Genomic DNA, 20,106 nt, shown 5'->3' on the forward strand with positions numbered 1-20,106 from the left:
AAAATAATAATATGTAAGATGATATAGAAACGAGTGGTGACTCATTCTGACCAACTTCTACTTTTGTGTTCCATGCAAGTCGGGTTTGGTCGAAATTACATTTTTGTGTGAATTTACAGGATTCCCATAGTAATGAAACATTTCCAGATTAACATTTCAATACTGAATAACAGTTTTTTTTTTTTTTTTTTTTAAAGCTGACAATAGTATGTCAAAACGTTTTAAAATGGTTTTTACAAATTGTTCAACAATACATATTCAAAGTTCTTGCATTTTTTTAAAACAAAATAAGCACGCCACAAGTCTGAAACACAAACACATTTTATGATAAAAATCATACATTATCATTTTGCAATCTGTACATTGCAAGTAACTGCATCAGAAGACAAACTTCCAAAATGAAATAAAAAAAAATTGAAAAGGACAGTCTGATCAAGACTATTCATTTCCAGAACACTTAGCTCCACAATCTCCATAGCCTAGTGACATATTTGACACTTTACATCAATACTATTGACAATGCAATACACCCAAAACATCTGATGAAAGAGCAGGTTTTCAGCACAAATAAATGCGTGTACTGTATATTAAAGCATGCAGGTGTTGTAGACTTAACATTATGGCAGGAAAATAAAAGTAAACTCTTCTGTTAAACATGGACTTTGTTTTTAACTTTTATCTAAAACATTATGACAGATGTCTGCACTTTTGGCCGGCTCGAAATAAGGCTTTCAACCAATGTTTTTATCAAATACACGGGGTGTTGCAAAAGCATATTTTGCCTCAGCAAGCAAGTTTTTCAACTAGTAATGTGTTTATTTTAGCGATTTCTACAGAACAGATAAAATAGGGCCAGATTTTCCACTTCTTAAGTGTTATTAATACCATCTGTCAACTGTCCATGCACCAATTCACCTTTACAATATGACAACATCCCAGCATATAACATTATATACTCAACACATTGCATGCTTCCAAGTTGGCGTTCAAAAACGTCAACCTCCTGTTTTTTTCAGAATAGCATATATCTTTTCACAAAGAAGATATCTTTTTATCTATATATCTTTTTGTTTGATCTTAAACAACATGTGGTACAAGAACTAAAAGATAATGATAGATTTCTTCAAGGAACCGAGACACAAAGAAGTCTCACAGTCTCAAGTGCTGTAAAGCATCAGCAGTCAATGTGACATCCATATCAGTTTCCTGAACCGTCGTAAATAAAACTTGAGACTGCACATGACGTTTTCTTTTGCCTCACATGGGGTTCGATTCTAAAAATAGAACAAAATCTCAAAACAAAATGCACACAGTGAGAACATTATAATGCAAGGTGGTGCAAAAATTAAAAGTGCATAGGGGAAAGAGTGGAAAAGCTAAATACAGATGAACCACTGTAACAAGAACAATAACAAACTCAGGGGAAACGGGATTCACATTCAGTATCTGAGTCAAGGAACAGAACTGAGTTAGTCAAAACAAACATGAAATTTATGAACCATCTGTATTTTAAGAAGAGTAATATAGGAGCGAAAACACGTAGGGCACGACAGGTCAAAGGCACGACACTAGACAAACAATTGGGCCGGAGAGAGACTTAAACAGTGCCCCCTAGATTTGAATCCAGGACTCTGCTTTGAAACCAGACTTGAAACCTATTTGAACAATGGGAATGTACAATAGGATCCTGTGAGAGAGGCTGAGGTCCCGTTACAGGAACTTCATTGACTAATAATTGAGGCTGAACAAATAAACTCTCTCCAGGAGGGGGAAAACATTAACACAACCAAAGAAAGGGAAAACCAACGACCACATAAACAAAGTATACTGTAGCTCACAAACTCAAGTACTGTCTTCTTGATATGATAAACAAAAGGACATGAGTTTAGTGCGATAAAGAGGTAAAGTCCTTAACGGTTTTTAGAGAGGAAGAGACGACACTTTAAAACACTGCAGACCGTAAAAACGTCACCTAAAGTCCACGCACATGATCCCATCTTACACTGATCCCTAGATTCAATAGTTTATCAAAAGATATGTATAACCAAATAACCAAGCCTGGATACCGTTCAAATACTGACAATTTGTGATGTAGTCACAGTAGATTCAGAAAAACCACAATGTATTTGTTAAAAAAATAAATAGAACAGGAGATCAATTTTATCTGCTTATTTAGACTAGATTTGGGTTCAACAATGAGGGCAACTGGTTTCAAAGACTGAGCTTCAATGTTAAAATGAAACTAGATTTTGGGGAGGAAAAAAAGACAAGAATGTTCCACAGTAAATGGAGCCCTTAACCTTCAGAAACATTCCACTAACGTGATCAGACTTTGTTTAAACAATAATGAGTTAAACAGTTAAGTAGCCAAAATGTTACGGGGAGAGCTGTATCTGAATCTAAAATGTCAGAAAAATGTCAAAAGATGCAACAAAGAGCCACTAATGCAGTTTTGCCCTGACTCAAAACTTGTGGGCACTTTGTCTAACAACAGTCTCCTGAACCACCTGGACTATGTTCGCCTGATACCTCTATACAAGAAGTCTCCTGTTTTTTTTTTTCTTTTTCCAGTCATTGACAAAAAGTTTGAAGGAACCACAACAAATTCACATCTCGGCGACCAGGCTTTAAAAAAAAAAAAAAAAAAATGACATTAGGGGTCAATACAGAACCTTCCCCAATCAAATAGAGAAACTCATCTTGATGAACACACACAGGAAAAAAAAAAAAAAACAACCACTATGGTACAGATATTAACAATGACTTGCATTCGGCCTCTTCGTAATACATATGTTTGTAATATACATAATCCTCACATGCCCTACAACCACATATTTCTTTGTTTTTGTTTTTTTTGTTGTTGTTTTTTTAAATTTCCTGTTTGGATGCTTTGAAATATCCAGCAACAAGGCAAAAAAAAAAAAAAAAAAAAAAAATCCAGGATGACAAAAACCAACCGGAGCAAATCAGAAATGTGAGACATCTTCACAGCGACGGACACGCGATTTTGGGCATCTGACTGGACATTTGGCAGTATGAGTTCTCCCTTCGCCTCTGGTCCTTTCCAGACGGGTAAATGGGTAGTTAACGAAAGAAACATGCCACTCTGAAGATGTTCAAAAGCCGCTGTTTTCTTTTTATCCATTGCGCCATCTGCTGTGCTTTTGGTCTGATCAGGCAATGGGAAGTGAATGCTGAAATGATGCGAATTTTGCTGCTAATGATTTACAGTGTAAGTTAATGTGCTTGTTAAGAGAAGCTGTATTTACGGTCGGAGAAGTGAGTCTATCTTGCACGCCGTTTGGAAGTCCTGAGGAGATTATGGTCATCTGGATGCAGCCGAGCCAACGGGGGCAACTGAACCCCCTTTAAACATTTAAAGCCAGCAGCTGTAAAGATTATGATGATAATGACCGGGATATGAGGAGGATGATGATGATGATGATGAAGTCTGCATAAATAAGCATTAGGATGAATGATGAATCCTTCCCTGTAATCCTCTCTCTGAGCAGTCTTGCATCAAATGTGATGGTCTGAGGTTTAACCTCGGACGCATTTTTGATTAGTCGATAATAGCAGTGATAGTTAGTGGTGGTGCTGATTGGTTAATGTTGCAGCACTGCAGGGAGGAGGGGGACTGAATCCCCCACAGTGGAAAGGCACAAGGGAGGAGGGGAGGGTGAGGTGAGGGGTGGTGGGCTAATGAACTTGAAGTCAGCTGTATGGTTGAGAAGGATCTGGAGAAAGGAAGTGAGGAATGGGAGATCTGTGTAGGCTCCTCACATCCTGGACCCCCTCTCCTGAAGGATCTGTTGGGGAAACATGAGGACACCAATGAGCTCTACAATTTGTATTATTTGCTATTAAAGATATAGTTCACCCCAAAATGAAAATTATCCCATGATTTACTCACCCTCAAGCCATCCAAGGTGTGTATGACTATCTTCGTTCAGACGAACACAATCAGAGTTATATTAAAAATATCCTGGATCTTCCAAGTTTTATAATGGTAGTGAATGGCGCTCCTGATTTTGAAGCTCAAAAAGGTGCATCCAACCATCATAAAAATAATCCACGTCCTATGTCATACACTGCGTCAGATGTCACTCTTCCACTCTAACGCGATTTGCATAGGCTTTCTGCCAGAAGCTCTTTTAGTTTATAAAGTTTTAAATATGGATATGTTTATTACAAAAACCCATCGTTTTGCATCAGATGGCTTTTATTAAAGCTGCTGTAGGTAACTTTTGTAAAAAAAATATTTTTTACATATTTGTTAAACCTGACATTATGTCCTGACAGTAGAATATGAGACAGATAATCTGTGAAAAAAATCAAGCTCCTCTAGCTCCTCCCAGTGGTCCTATTGCCATTTGCAGAAATACACCGCTCCCGGTAAGAAACAACCAATCAGAGCCAGGAGGAGTGTCTTAGCAGTGTCAATCAATCAAGCTCGCGTGCGCGCTGATCACACTCCTCTCATGCACAGTGTACAGGCGTCAAATTCAAGATTACCGGTGTGCCGCAGCTTTGCTTATGGCGAAATAAAACGATGTTATATGCAAAGGACCACCCTGAAATCTACAAGAAACCATGCCATACATAATTTTTCAGTCCTGTTTTGAAATTATCTTAGTTGTGTAGTTCTTTAAAAATTAAACAAATCAAGCAGGGATACTTACTTGTCAAGCAGAAATGTGGCTGACTCTGCATCGGTTTTTAATCCGTTCAGGACACGTAGCTCCCTCCACCTCGGAAAAGCCGCTCCGATATTTACCCTCGTTTTATTTCGGGCTCTATCTAATTCTTTCTTTTTGGCTTTTTTATCATCGTCATCTGTCTTTTTCCGTTTACCCGTCTTTATTTTATGAGCAGGTGCCACTCGAGGAATTGACAGTTTGGATTGTTTTTCCGCCATAAGCAAAGCTGCGGCACACCGGTAATCTTGAAGCCTGTATGCGCTGGCGCTGTGCATGGGAGGGGTGAGATCAGCGCGCACGCGAGCTTGATTGATTGACACTGCTAAGACACTCCTCCTGGCTCTGATTGGTTGTTTCTTACCGGGAGCGGTGTATTTCTGCAAATGGCAATAGGACCACTGGGAGGAGCCAGAGGAGCTTGATTTTTTCACAGATTATCTGTCTCATATTCTACTGTCAGGACATTATGTCAGGTTTAACAAATATGTAAAAAAAAATTTTTAGTTACCTATAGCAGCTTTAACCCCCTGGAGTTGTATGGATTATTTTTATGATGGATGGATGCAATTTTTTGGATCAGGAGCACCCTTCACTACCATTATAAAGCTTGGAGGAGCCAGGATTTTTTTTATATAACTCTGATTTTGTTTGTCTGAAAGAAGATAGTCATATCTTCACAGACCTAGGATGGATTGAGGGCAAGTAAATTATGGGATAATTTTTAATTTTAAGTGAACTATCCCTTTAACTACTTCTGTTATTACTACTACTGCTAACAATAATAATCATTATTACTACAACTACTTTCAGTATTATAATAATTATTATATATTCCCTTATTAAAGTTATAGGGTTAGTTCACCCAAAAATTCTGTCATTTATTACTTACCCTCATGCCGTTCCACACCCGTAAGACCTTCGTTAATCTTCGGAACACAAATTAAGATATTTTAGTTGAAATCCGATAGCTCCGTGAGGCCTCCATAGGGAGCAATGACATTTCCTCTCTCAAGATCCATAAAGGTACTAAAAACATATTTAAATCGGTTCATTTGTGTACAGTGGTTCAATATTAATATTATAAAGCGACGAGAATATTTTTGGTGCGCCAAAAAAAACAAAATAACGACTTATAAAGTGATGGCCGATTTCAAAACAATTCTTAAGGAAGCATCGGAGCATAATGAATCAGTGTATCGAATCAGCTGTTCAGAGCACCAAAGTCACGTGATTTCAGCAGTTTGGCGGTTTGACACGCGATCTGAATCATGATTTGATATGCTCATTCATAACGCTCCGAACCGCTGATTCGACACGCTGATTCATTATGCTCCGAAGCGTCATGAAGCAGTGTTTTGAATTCGGCCATCACTAAATAAGTCGTTATTTTGGGTTTTTTTGGCGCACCAAAAATATTCTCGTCGCTTTATAATATTAATATTGAACCACTGTACTCACATAAACCAATTTAAATATGTTTTTAGTACCTTTATGGATCTTGAGAGAGGAAGTGTCATTGCTTCCTATGGAGGCCTCACGGAGCCATCGGATTTCAACTAAAATATCTTAATTTGTGTTCCGAAGATGAACGAAGGTCTTACAGGTGTGGAACGACATGAGGGTGAATAATAAATGACAGAATTTTAATTTTTGGGTGAAATAACCCTTTAATTTAAACTTTTTTGTAACAAAAAAAAAAAAATAATAATAATAATAATAATAATAGGGCTGCACAATTGGGAGGGTCAAATTGCCATTTTTTTCTGATAAAAATTGCAATTGCGATTTAAAAAAAAATAAATAAATCAAGGTTTGTTGTGCTTTTTTGCAGGGCTGCACATTATCTTTATTATTTCTTATTTAATCATTTCATTACATTTTTTTTTTGTAACAAAATAATAATAATAATAATAATAATAATAAAACTACATTTTACCTTATTCAGTTTAATCATCTATTTGAAAACATTTTTGTAACAAAATATAAGATAATATTTTGTTCTAAAATATTAATATATTTTGTTACCAAAATAGTTTTTTTTTTTTTAAATTATAAAACTAATTAAGGTAATGAAAGAGAGTTATCATACCTTAGCCTTCTCAGTGGGCTTCGATAACAATTCCGTTGGTGGAGTTGTTGAGCTCCCGGGAAACGACGCACAGGAATTCGGCTTGGTCCTCGTTGCCATAGTTATAGGAGGAGCCGATACTTATGAGCTTGAGATAGACAAGTTGAGTCAAGTTTGTACCATAGCAAACAGATAAGCAACAAAAACAGCGGCTTACGTAAGTCCCAAATAAAGGTGTAGACATAGCCTGTCTCTCCAAAACAATGTACAGTATGTACAATCTGTTATTCTTCTTAGGGATGAGGGACATTTATAGGATGAGGGACTTATAAGAAACAACCTGATAAGACATAATAGAGCTATCCAGAGATCTACTGCATATCTGAGTTCAAATATGCTACAGTAAAATACTGCGGGTCCAGACATAGAATCTGTATACCGGTCGATAGCACCACATATGACAGAGGGTTGTGAAGAGAAAACAAAACCTACCTGTTCAAACTTCCATCCGTCTGACATGGTGGAAACCATTTGAGTGAGCTCCTCTTCTTGACATTGTAATACACGATACACATGCTTCACAGGGCCCTGTAAAAACAATAATATCCATAATGTAATAATAATATTAGGGATTATAGCAGAATTCAAGGTTTTTAGAAACCCATTTAAGCGTAACCCTAACCCCAAAATGAAAATTCTATCTAGAAAGTACAAACTCTTTTCCATACGATGGAAGCACACAGTATTTCATTGTATGGAAAAGAGCAGCTTGAACATTATTCAAAACATCTTTTGCATTTCATAGAAGAGAGAAAGTAATAAGTTTTAAGGTAAGTAAATGATGACAAACTTTTCATTCTGGGGTAAACAATTCCTTGAAGCAAATTCTCAAATTATGTCAATAAGTCAGTGCTTGCCTACAATGAAGTTTGTTTTATTAGGTAGGGCAGCTGCGCATTTGAACATCGATTCAAATAAACTTCTCTTCGGTTCCTAAATAGTTTCGAATGAGGAATTTACATTCTAATGGAAAAGTATTCCCTTTTGGCACAGGCTGCTTGAAATCAAGGAATGAAACACTCCCTTTGAGTAATCCCTGTAATACTAGCAAATTGGCTGATTGATTGCATACAAAGAACCACAAACTGTCCCGTTCCTCCGGCTGTTTCCCACATACCTGAGACGTTCTGTTCTCATTGTCTCGTATTCTCTCCTTCACCAGCCTCACAAGTGACGCAATGTTGTAAAACTCAGCTTCCTCCAGAACACCTGCAGTAGCCAGAGAATCAGTAAAAATCTATCATGTGGTTACTTGCTTTGTAATCAGAAATAAATATCTGGAAAAATATAGTCTTAAAGGAATGGTTCACACCAAAATGAAAATTCTGTCATCATTTACTCACCTTTATGTCGTACCAAACCTGTATGACATTCTTTCTGCTGCGGTACACAAAAGAAGATGTTTCAACTGTTTTTGTCCATACAATCAAAGTCAATGGTGTCCAAAATATCACTGGACTCCATTGACTTTCATTGTATAGAGTTACTTTGCGTTTAACAGAACAAAGAAAATTATACAGGTTTGGAACAACATAAGGGTGAGTAAAAGATGTCAGAATTTACATTTTTTGAGTGAACTATCCCTTTAATGCTACATCCAAGCCAATAAAAGAAGATGATTAGAAATTACGCACTACAAGTAGACCAAATTGGTAACAAAACAAAACCAAAACATCATGCAATAACTGCCATCATCACAATTTGGAGCAATGACTCACAAAAAAAGACACAATTATTGGACACATAGACTGTAAGCCTTTCAATATCTCACCAGTCCTGCTGGAAATTAGCTCTTACGTGAGTACACTGTGGTCCCTTTCCACAAAAAAATTGATGTTTCTAAATGAAACTAGGTCATTACTGTTCCATTAAGAAGTTTTTGAGGGCAGCATGCCCAGATCATCTCACCCTCCTCAGCGAGGTTCTTGTTGATGATCAACTTTCCATGCCTCAAGTAGTTCAAGATGGGTCCGAAATATGTGGGATCCCTGTCAATCAAATATGCTCCTGTCTCATCCTGTGAGAAAAGACAACTAACAGTGTGAATAGTGTTTTTTGCAATTGCAGTGCATAGTTTTGGATATCCTTTACCATCATTGTTTTGGTCGCTGCAGGTAAAAGTGTTGGTTCATTTGTGAAAACCCCCCCTTGAATGATTCCATTAACATCATGTTAATGTCACTCAAGCAGCAGGTAAAGTAACGAGCAAATTGGAGTTGCAACAGCTTTTTTCAAATAAGAATCTTTAGTAATTCTGAAGCTGCAAACTGTGAACTATTTTTTATATAAACTGACACCTTTGAGAGGAAATCCTCTGCTGAACTGTGAAATAACTGTACACTACATCCTGCTGTAAAATAAAGTTTGTAGACAACTTAAACATGGTACATGTAGCTAGTTTAGAGATGGTTATTAGTTGGTGCAAACTAGTAGAATTTCTTGGACCAGCAAGAAATCTATCAAAATCGACCAGCCTTAAAGGATTAGTCCACTTTTAAATAAACTTTTCCTGATAATTTACTCACCCCCATGTCATCCAAGATGTCCATGTCTTTCTTTCTTCAGTCGAAAAGAAATTCAAGTTTTTGATGAAAACATTCCAGGATTATTCTCCTTATAGTAGACTTCAATGGGCACCAAAGAGTTGAAGGTCAAAATTAGTTTCACTGCAGCTTCAAATTGTTCAACACGATCCCAGATGAGAAATAAGGGTCTTATCTAGTGAAACCATTGAAAATGATGTAAGTTTTAACCATAAATGCTCATCTTGAGCTAGTTCTTTTCTTCTTCTCTATTTGAATTCCAGCAGTGTAGATGCTGCTAAGCGTAATACTGCCCTCCACAGGCCAAAGTTTGAACTAATTGTTATATACTTGCACTAGCATATTGCATATAACAATTAGTTCAAACTTTGGCCTGTGGAGGGCAGTAATGCACTTAGCAGCATCTACACTGCTGGAATTCTAATAGAGGAGAAGAAGAAGAGAGAGTTCAAGATGAGCATTTCTGGTTAAAACTTATATAATTTTCAATTTTTTTCAGAAAATGAGTGCTGGTTTCACTAGATAAGACCCTTATTTCTCATCTGGGATCGTGTTGAACAATTTGAAGCTGCAGTGAAACTAATTTTGACTTTCAACTGTTTGGTGCCCATTGAAGTCTATTATAAGGAGAAAAATCCTGGAATTTTTTCATCAAAAACTTTAATTTCTTTTCGACTGAAGAAAGAAAGACATGGACATCTTGGATGACATGGGGGTGAGTAAATTATCAGGAAAAGTTTACTTAAATGTGGACTAATCCTTTAAAGGGTTAGTTCACCCAAAAATGAAAATTCTGTCATTAATGAATCACCCTCATGTCGTTCCACACCTGTAAGACCTTCGTTCATCTTCAGAACACAAATTAAGATATTTTTGATGAAATCCAAGAGGTATCTGACTGGTCCATAGACAGCAATTTAACCACCACTTTCAAGGTCCAGAAAGGTACTACAGACATCGTTAAATTAGTCCACGTGACTGCAGTGGTTCAACCTTTTAATTCCAGGTTCTACGTCAGAACGCTGATTCATTAACGGCCGACTCCTGCGTCAACATCACACACATGCGTCGTGCTGCTCATGTGAACAGCGTCGGCCAATACTGAGCAGGCGTTCTGACGTAGAACCTAGAAGTGCTGAATGTAAACAGCGTAGGAGAATGACACAGAAGAGAAGATATTGTTGAATAAAGTCGTTATTTTCGGTTTGTTTTTACACAAAAAGTATCCTCGACGCTTCATAAAATGAAGGTTGAACCACTGAAGCCACATGGACTATTTTAACAATGTCTTTAGTACCTTTCTAGACCTTGAAAGTGGTGGGTATATTGCTGTCTACTGAGAAGTCATACAGCTATCGGATTTCATCAAAAATATCTTGATATGTGTTCCAAAGATTTTGAAGGTCTTACGGGTTTGGAACGACATGAGGGTGAGTAATTAATGACAGAATTTGCATTTTTGGGTGAACTAACCCTTTAAGTCACTATGATATCAAAATATTGCAGTGTATGTATTATAAAGGATTTAGCCATGCACATCAATTTTTTTAATTCATTTTTTTATTCCCTCATAATCTTTAATCAAAATAAGTTCCCCTCCCTCTTGTAATGACATTGACCTCTTCTCTGATGACATGAGGGCAGGACAACCTGTCACTCACATGAGATCACAGCAATAGCAAACCACAAATATCCAATGGACAAAACCAAGTCCCACCCTACATTTTTTCTTAAAGCCGATTCACTCGGATATACTTCACAATAGGGAAAAAAAAAAGGTGGCCATGCTGGTTCTTGAACATGTTAACCTGTTTCTAGCTTGTCTAAATGGTCATTCGCTTGTCATTGCCTGGTCCAAACTGGTAGACCATCTTGGAAACAACACACCAGTTAGCAGGTGGTCATCTTAAGGTGTTCAAGGTGGTTTATGGAAAATGGTAACTCGTGAACCAGATAATGACCAACTTAGACCATTTAGAAACTAGTTATCTACTATCTTACTAGTACATCTACTATCTTACAGGATTATTTCACATAAAAATTAAAATTCTGTCATCATTTAATAACCCTCATCACCCACTTTATTTCTTCTGTGGAACATAAAAACAAGATGTTTTCAGAAATATCTTTTGTTGTCCATACAGTGGGAACCAGTACTGTTTGGTAACCAACAATCTTCAAAATATCGTCTTTTGTGTTCCACAGAAGAAAGTAAGACATACAGGTTTGAAACGACATGAGTAACAGTTAAATGATGACAGAACTTTATTCATTTGAGCAGCTGAGCTTTATGTATAAGTATGTATCCCAACTAGTGTGCAATACAAATGCATACATACAATCCGTTTATGTCCAAAATGTATTCATTTCCACTGTTAATGTTGCATACAGAAGAAAAATGACAGATGACTGATTCACTTTAAGTACTGATACAGGTTTTAATGATGTAAACAGAGCATTACCTTATCTGAATCCAGATCTGGATCTTCCTGACATAATCGATACAGAAACGATTTAGGATCCCTGCAAAGGGTCTGTTTCGTTGTAACAAAGTAGGTTCCCCCGACATTCAGCCGAACCCACCGAGATCCTGGCTTCTCTGTGGCTTCTGATGATGGGGAAGTTGGGGTTGTTCTTCATAGGAAACCCAAACACAGCTCTGGAGCCGGACACCCCTGGACTGGACAAGCCAGTCCGGGGCGGAATCACCAGAGTAGGGGAGGGGAGTCTCACGTTCACTGAGCCTCTGATTTCACAATGCTCGGTCTGCTCGATGATGCCAGTCGCGTTGGGCTCAACGTGCAACTCTGCCATGTTTTCGCAGAACAAACAGTCAGTTCCGTCTTGATCAGACACTAAATGCCTTTATTTAGCGCTCCGCACGGCGCTGTTACGCTAAACGGGCCGGGTTTACACGCGCTGATAACGACGACGACAAAATTGTTGCGGTGTGTTAGTAACGCTCACGCGAGGCGACATAGCTTACAGTGCCCTAAAACGCTATACTGATCCGTTTTGTTTATACAAACGACCCATGTAAGCTACAAATATTATGGGTGAGACTTAACATATCACTTCCCGGTCAAGTAAATCCATATGTGACAAAATAAAAGTCTGGAGAATTGTATTTTTTTGGTATTTCTTTATTTCAGACATAATGTTCGGGAAATTGTTGTTATAAAATTAGAAATGTTGCCGTTTGGAACCAACTGAAATAAACAAGTTTAAGTTAAAAAAAATATTAAAACATAAAATGAAATAAAAATTACTTAACGCTATATATTTTTGAAAATACAAATGACAAATGCATATAATGCTTTTAACTAAAATTAAAATAAAAACTGAAAATATAAAAAATTAAAAGCTAATTCAAAATATCAATAAATAGTATAATAATATATAAATACTAAAATAACCCTTCTGAAGTTTGTGGGTGGATTAATTCAACAATACTGCTGAAAATAAAAACAAGTTTAAAAAAGATTAAAATGATTTATTAAGCATGGAATGTCAGAATGACAGATTTTCATTTCATTTAGGTACATATTGGTTGGTAATCATTTTAAATGAAACAAATATTATAATAATAATAATGCTATATTTTATTACAATTTATATTGTTTTTGCACTTTGTTTTTAAAGAATACAATAGCTATTCACAAAAACAAGCCGTCTCAGTTGCTTCTATGCGTTTTACATTGCAGTGCAAGTAGTGTTTAACTTGAATGGAACCACAGAAAGTTTTTAAATAAAATTCATGCACAAAATTTGTGATTGAGAGGTAGATTAAGTGCAGAATCCCATTTCATTTAGAACTCTTTCAGTGTCTTTTAGCAGGCTGTGCAGAGGCTCCAGCACTGGGGTGACGTGTTGGTCCACCCATTCCTGTACTGTAGAGACCGAGTACAGAAGAGACATCTCTCCCCTCACCTCTTGCACCTGGATCTCCACATCATCAAGAATCCTGGTGGAACAGATGAGATGAAAAATAGGGATATATCTTATGTTAATCCTTGTTTAAATTGCACATGAATAATAAACATGAAAAGAAAGTGTTGTGAAAAAGGCAAACTATACATATGCTACTGCTGTTCAAAGGTTTGGGGTAAAACTTGATTTTGAAAGGTTTATTTGAAAGAAATTTATTGAACTTTCTATTCAATAAAACATCCAGAAATAAACCATTAAGAAGCAACATCAACATGTTTTTTGATCCTCAAATCATCATATTAGAATGATTTCTGAAGGCTCATGTGACACTGAAGACTGTAGTAATGACTGCTGAAAATTAAGATTTCCGTCACAGGAATAAATTACATTTTAAAATATCTAAAACTAGAAAACAGTTCATAAATTGTTATATTATTTTAACAATTTTATTGTTTTTACAGTGTTTTTGATTAAATAAATGCAGCCTTAGTGGGCACAAGAGACATTTTTACATTAAAAAAAATCTTACCAACCCCAAACCTTTGAATGGTAGTGTAAATATAACTTAAAATATTCATAATAAAAGACTTACATTTTTGCTTGTGTTTTAATCTGTTGAGCAATAAGTGGGTTAACGGTCTTCCTTTGCACGTGATAAGGCGTGAACCAGCCCCTCACAAACCTATTATGCAAAAATGAACTGTTTAGTGAGAAGTTTGCAATAACTTCAAAGCATCTTTTAAAAGTGAAACCTTAATGGCCCTGAACTCACATATTGTTCTGAAAATGTCTTAGTTCTGCAGACTCCAGCATAGATGTCAGCTTTACTATGAGTTCAGCTAGTTTCGCCCCAGGAAAGGAGGAAGGCGTCCTGGAAGGCAATCTGGGACACAGAGGCCAAAGAATATGCTGTAAATGAGTCTATTTTAAAGTAACCCTTGAGGTTTATTAGTGTTAGACACTCGCATGCCTTTTTTTTCCAGGACACAAGTATGAAAGGTACCTCTCTGTGTCTCCTATTTCCACAGTGCCAAGTGTCTTAACCACCTTCTCTTGAACCTCTTCAGTAAAGCTACCTGAAATTGAAATTGAATTGCGTGATATAAAGTCAGAATTGCAAGTTATAAAGTCGGAATTGTGTGATATAATGTCAGAATTGTGTGATATAAAGTCAGAATTGCGTGATATAAAGTCAGAATTGCGTAATATAGTCAGAATTGCGTGATATAAAGTCAGAATTGCGTAATATAGTCAGAATTGCGTGATATAAAGTCAGAATTGCGTAATATAATCAGAATTGTGTGATATAAAGTCAGAATTGCGAGTAATAAACTCATAAATGCATGATATAAAGTCAGAATTGCGTGATATAAAGTCAGAATTGCGTGATATAAAGTCAGAATTGTGAGTTATAAAGTCAGAATTGTGAATTATAAAGTCAGAATTGCGTGATATAAAGTCAGAATTGCAAGTTATAAAGTCGGAATTGTGTGATATAATGTCAGAATTGTGTGATATAAAGTCAGAATTGCGTGATATAAAGTCAGAATTGCGTAATATAGTCAGAATTGTGTGATATAAAGTCAGAATTGCGTGATATAAAGTCAGAATTGCGTAATATAGTCAGAATTGTGTGATATAATGTCAGAATTGCATGATATAAAGTCAGAATTGCGTAATATAAAGTCAGAATTGCGTAATATAGTCAGAATTGTGTGATATAAAGTCAGAATTGCGAGTTATAAAATCAGAATTGCGTAATATAATCAGAATTGTGTGATATAAAGTCAGAATTGCGAGTAATAAACTCATAAATGCATGATATAAAGTCAGAATTGCGTGATATAAAGTCAGAATTGCGTGATATAAAGTCAGAATTGTGAGTTATAAAGTCAGAATTGTGTGATATAATGTCAGAATTGCATGATATAAAGTCAGAATTGCGTAATATAAAGTCAGAATTGCGTAATATAGTCAGAATTGTGTGATATAAAGTCAGAATTGCGAGTTATAAAATCAGAATTGCGTAATATAATCAGAATTGTGTGATATAAAGTCAGAATTGCGAGTAATAAACTCATAAATGCATGATATAAAGTCAGAATTGCGTGATATAAAGTCAGAATTGCGTGATATAAAGTCAGAATTGTGAGTTATAAAGTCAGAATTGTGAGTTATAAAGTCAGAATTGCGTGATATAAAGTCAGAATTGTGAGTTATAAAGTCAGAGTTGTGAGTTATAAAGTCAGAATTTTGAGTTATAAAATCAGAATTGCGTGTTATAGTCAGAATTGTGTGATATAAAGTCAGAATTGCGAGTTATAAATTCAAAATTGCGTAATATAGTCAGAATTGCGAGTTATAGTCATAATTGCGTAATATAATCAGAATTGCATGATATAAAGTCAGAATTGCGAATTATAAAATCAGAATTGCGTAATATAATCAGAATTGTGTGATATAAAGTCAGAATTGCGAGTAATAAACTCATAAATGCATGATATAAAGTCAGAATTGCAAGTTATAAAGTCAGAATTGTGTGATATAAAATCAGAATTGCATGATATAAAGTCAGAATTGTGTGATATAAAGTCAGAATTGTGAGTTATAAAGTCAGAATTTTGAGTTATAAAATCAGAATTGCATGATATAAAGTCAGAATTGTGTGATATAAAGTCAGAATTGTGAGTTATAAAGTCAGAATTGTGAGTTATAAAGTCAGAATTGTGTGATATAAAGTCAGAATTAAAGTCAGAATTGTGAGTTATAAAGTCAGAATTGTGTGATATAAAGTCAGAATTGTGAGTTATAAAGTCAGAATTGTGTGATATAAAGTCAGAATTGTGAGTTATAAAGTCAGAATTGTGTGATATAAAGTCAGAATTGTGAGTTATAAAGTCAGAATTGCGTGATATAAAGTCAGCAGAATTGTGAGTTATAAAGTCAGAATTGTGAGTTATAAAGTCAGAATTGTGTGATATAAAGTCAGAATTGCAAGTTATAAATTCAAAATTGCATGATATAGTCAGAATTGTGTGATATAGTCAGAATTGCGAGTTATAATGTCAGAATTGCATGATATAAAGTCAAAACTGCATGATATAAAGTCAGAATTGCGAGTTATAAATTCAGAATTGCGTGTTATAGTCAGAATTGTGTGATATAAAGTCATAATTGTAAGTTATAAAGTCAGAATTGCAAGTTATAAATTCAGAATTGCGTGATATAGTTAGAATTGTGTTATATAAAGTCATAATTGTGAGTTATAAAGTCAGAATTGTGAGATATAAACTCGCAATTGTCTTATAATGTGCAATTGTGAGGGAAAAAAATGTTATATCTCACAGTTTATATCTCACAATACTGACTTCATAGCTCGCAACTGCGTGTTATAAAGTCAGAATTGCGACATAAATAACTTAAATGTGATAAAAACTCACAATTGCGAGTATTTTTTTTTTTTTTTTTAATTTAGTGGCGGAAACAAGCTTCCATACTAAAGAAAAAGAAACATAAAGGAGAAAAATGAAAGAGACTGACCATGTATGAGAGTTTGCAAACAAGAAGCCAGAGAGGGCAAACCCACCGGCATCAGCTCACACAAAACAGACAGGTGGTCATATCTTAAGGGAAAAAAGAAACATACTTATTGTTGTCTTGGCCAATAAGAAGACTGTGATTCTAGTGATAGAGAGGATGTCATCGAACCTTTGCCATCCAGTTAGTGCTATTCCCTGTAGCTCAATGCCAGCTGACAGGCTGGATACCACTTTGAGCCATTGCAAATGGTTGTCCACATGCCTCTGAGTGCTGGTCACGCAGGTGTGCACAGTGGTCGAGCCTTTAAAAGAGCTGGCGGCCCACTGCTGTGACATACCCACAGACTTATAGAGTTCCATTAGCACAACTGGAAAGAGTTCATGTAAAATGAACAAGCATCATCATAAATTCATTTCATGAATGAAAAACAGTAACTTAAAGTAGTGTGTGTTTTTAAAATACTGAGCAACGTACCAGTGTTTTTGACATCCAGAGCAGGGTTGTAATCCCACAACATTGGTTGCACTAATCCAACAAGACCACTTTCTAGAATAATATCATAAATTGGACAAAAATGACTGTTTAGTTTGATTTGGTCATTACTTACAGTAAATTATATTATATTTCTTTCATTTCACTTTGTGTCAGTGTGGAAGATGCGGAGCATTTAAGGCATTTGGCCCAGTGAATATAGAGGTGGCGACCTTTAACGCATCAAGAGAAAGGAGGTGAAAGGATCATATTAGCATGTAAAAAACAACTGAAAGGAAGTGTTTGTTGTCTTCGGTGCTACCGTATGCACTCTTGCATTCAATAACAGCAGGATGCAGCTCAACTGAATGGAACAAAAAAGTTGTAAAAATGCAGAGCTCATGATGATATCAGATACCAAAACCAGCAAGATGTATTGCATCAGTCAAAGACCAACAATTAAAAAAGTGCATCCTCAGTGAACAGCCCTTTAGACCTTGTTTGAAGGTGCAAACTCCCTCCAAAATCTTTTTATGTATAATTGTATGATTTTGTGCATATGAAGAGATGGCTCACACAAAAATAAAAATTCTGAAATCATAATTTCAAAGAGCTTAAATAAAAATTCAGGTTTGGAACAACATGAGGGTGAGTAAATTTAGACACTTTTCATTTTGGGGTGAACAATTCTTTTAATCATGAATGACACTATTTATTAAATATATATTTTCCTCTTGTACACAGCAAAATCATAATAATTAAATCATTAAACGCTCACCTTTAATGGTCTGAGGGGTCATGGACCTGAGCATATCATCCCACATGATCAACTTAAGGTTGGGCACACTTGCCTGAATTCCCTTCGCCACTTTAATGATATGACTGAGGAACAGCTGGTGAACACTCCGACCAGGAACACTTAACCACTGTTTGGACTCATCTCCGAGACCAAGCATGTACACCTATGAAAATAAAACAAATGTTACTTGATCAACAGACCAAAATTAAACTAGAACCTTTTAACTTAAATGTCAAACATTTTTTTTGTTCAAGATCTGAATAGATCACTTGCAGGAATCATGTGACTCTTTTTATTGATAGGGACTTGGGCTTTACCTCATCTGCTCCAATGTGCAGTCTGGTACTTTTAGGATGGAGCTTCATGACCTGTTGAAGCATCTCTCGCACCAGCCTAACTCCTCGATCATGGTGTGGGTTCAGGGTGCCCAGACAGTAGTCCACCTCCCGCAGATCTCGAAACACTTTGTGCTTCAGGACAAACTGATTGAGAACATTTTTAAATATTAAAGTTTGATATGCATGATTGGGTTTTGCTTATTTTGTTGATAAATTGCTTTTAATGCATTGTGTTTTGATATTAAACTTGCAAATCTCTGGCCCTTTCTTCCTTCATTTAAATGACAAAAATCAGTTTCATAGTTACTTCCAAATGTCCATATGTCTGCACCAGGGGAATGATCTCCAACCCTCTACTACTGGCAGCATCCTGGATAGACGCAATCTCCTCACGGCTGTTTGGATATTAGATATTTTTATCAATTCAATTATCAAAAAAAATAAAATAATAATAATAATAAAAAAAATAAATGTTCTATTTTCAAAATATACCCTCACCTGTATGGAGGCTGAGTCGTAGACTGAAGAATTTTCAGCTCTCCTTCATAGGGAAACATATCCTCATATTCAATGAGCAAGCCATTGGCACCAAGATCAGCAAATAACTGGATCAACTGAGGAAACATAATCGTGGTTAATTCCTTAAAGTTTTATTTAGACAGTTTTATTAGAGTAAAAGAAGTTGTACCTCAATTAAGTAGCCAATTCTAGGAGGTGCCCCTTTCAGGTCCAGATGAACTAACTTTTTGCAACTGCGCAATGACGGGTCCATAGCAGGTGCAGCTCAATAAAAAGCTAACAGCGCCTTAAAAATATTTTTACTCTTATACCATATTTGAATTACGAGATTAACAACTGAGAAGGTATAATGTGCACAGGTTCTCTTTTCATGTATTTCTTATTCAGCCTTGTTCCTTTATCTAAACACGCACTTTCATTCAATCCAACGATGCTTAGCATGAGAAAGAATCGATGTTTACCAAATTTTACCATACACTCCCACCACCCTGTTAAAGTTCTTCTGAGACGCACGACGGGCATTGTAGTTTTTTGTGTATTCTTAAACCCACAGCAATGCAGACGTAGGACTACAAGTGCTTTTACGTCCGCTCAGAACCGGAAGCTTTGAACTGTGGTTCTCTGCAGGGATGTTATTTTAGAATAAGAGCGCAAAACGCGAATTAATTAATAAAAATAATATTAGTTTGCTTGATTACTTTGATTACTCTGTAGTTTTTTTTACTGAATTTATTATGAAATATGAAAAGTCAGCCAGCTGAACTGAATAATTAATTATAAAATGTTTTTTTTAAATAAAAATCATCAACTGAAGAAATGTACAACTATAATTTTATAATATACATATTTACACTTTGAAAGTATATTTAAGAAACTGGAATCTATAGCAACAGAATTTGAGCAGAGTATACATGTAACAAATATCACACTCTAGTGGACAGTGGTTCAATGTACAATATTGGTGATATTGACATTAATAGTTCAATAAAATAAAATACAGTTTTATTGGCGACAGCTTAGTGGTTAAAATGTGTTGGTTCTACTCCTGGAAGGCGTGATCCATGAACTGTGGACAAATTTGAGGCTAATTAAATTTCATAGACATGCAAGAATAAATTGTTCCTAAATGTCACAACCT

The 20,106-nt window shown here is 35.8% G+C and overlaps 2 protein-coding genes across 2 annotated transcripts; both read right to left on the reverse strand.

Moving 5' to 3' along the window:
- Window positions 1-303: 303 nt before the first annotated feature.
- kctd2 (potassium channel tetramerization domain containing 2) lies at window positions 304-12,698 on the reverse strand. The gene is given in 8 exon segments (XM_048169751.1): window positions 304-3,809; window positions 6,790-6,807; window positions 6,809-6,916; window positions 7,261-7,356; window positions 7,946-8,037; window positions 8,737-8,845; window positions 11,834-11,980; window positions 11,982-12,698. Coding segments are annotated over 8 exon segments (804 nt in total). The 5' UTR covers window positions 12,186-12,698; the 3' UTR covers window positions 304-3,779.
- Window positions 12,699-12,849: 151 nt separating this feature from the next.
- On the reverse strand, window positions 12,850-19,468 carry hexdc (hexosaminidase (glycosyl hydrolase family 20, catalytic domain) containing). The gene is made up of 12 exons (XM_048169747.1): window positions 19,138-19,468; window positions 18,948-19,063; window positions 18,757-18,844; window positions 18,429-18,593; window positions 18,091-18,274; window positions 17,316-17,387; window positions 17,010-17,208; window positions 16,842-16,924; window positions 14,305-14,377; window positions 14,074-14,184; window positions 13,894-13,983; window positions 12,850-13,335 (listed from the first exon to the last, which is right to left on the reverse strand). Exons 1-12 carry the CDS (start codon window positions 19,219-19,221, stop codon window positions 13,158-13,160), a joined length of 1,443 nt encoding a protein of 480 aa, XP_048025704.1. The 5' UTR covers window positions 19,222-19,468; the 3' UTR covers window positions 12,850-13,157.
- Window positions 19,469-20,106: the final 638 nt, after the last annotated feature.

Source organism: Megalobrama amblycephala, linkage group LG20, assembly GCF_018812025.1.
Source record: "Megalobrama amblycephala isolate DHTTF-2021 linkage group LG20, ASM1881202v1, whole genome shotgun sequence".
In the NCBI taxonomy this organism is placed as follows: Eukaryota; Metazoa; Chordata; class Actinopteri; order Cypriniformes; family Xenocyprididae; genus Megalobrama; species Megalobrama amblycephala.

Coding starts and splice junctions, on each gene's coding strand:
- hexdc (XM_048169747.1), bottom strand. CDS start 19,221: ATGGACCCGTCATTGCGCAGTTGCAAAAAGTTAGTTCATCTGGACCTG. Junction 18,845..18,947: donor ACGACTCAGCCTCCATACAG/GTGAGGGTATAT, acceptor ATATCCAAACAG/CCGTGAGGAGATTGCGTCTA. Junction 18,594..18,756: donor AGACATATGGACATTTGGAA/GTAACTATGAAA, acceptor GTTCTCAATCAG/TTTGTCCTGAAGCACAAAGT.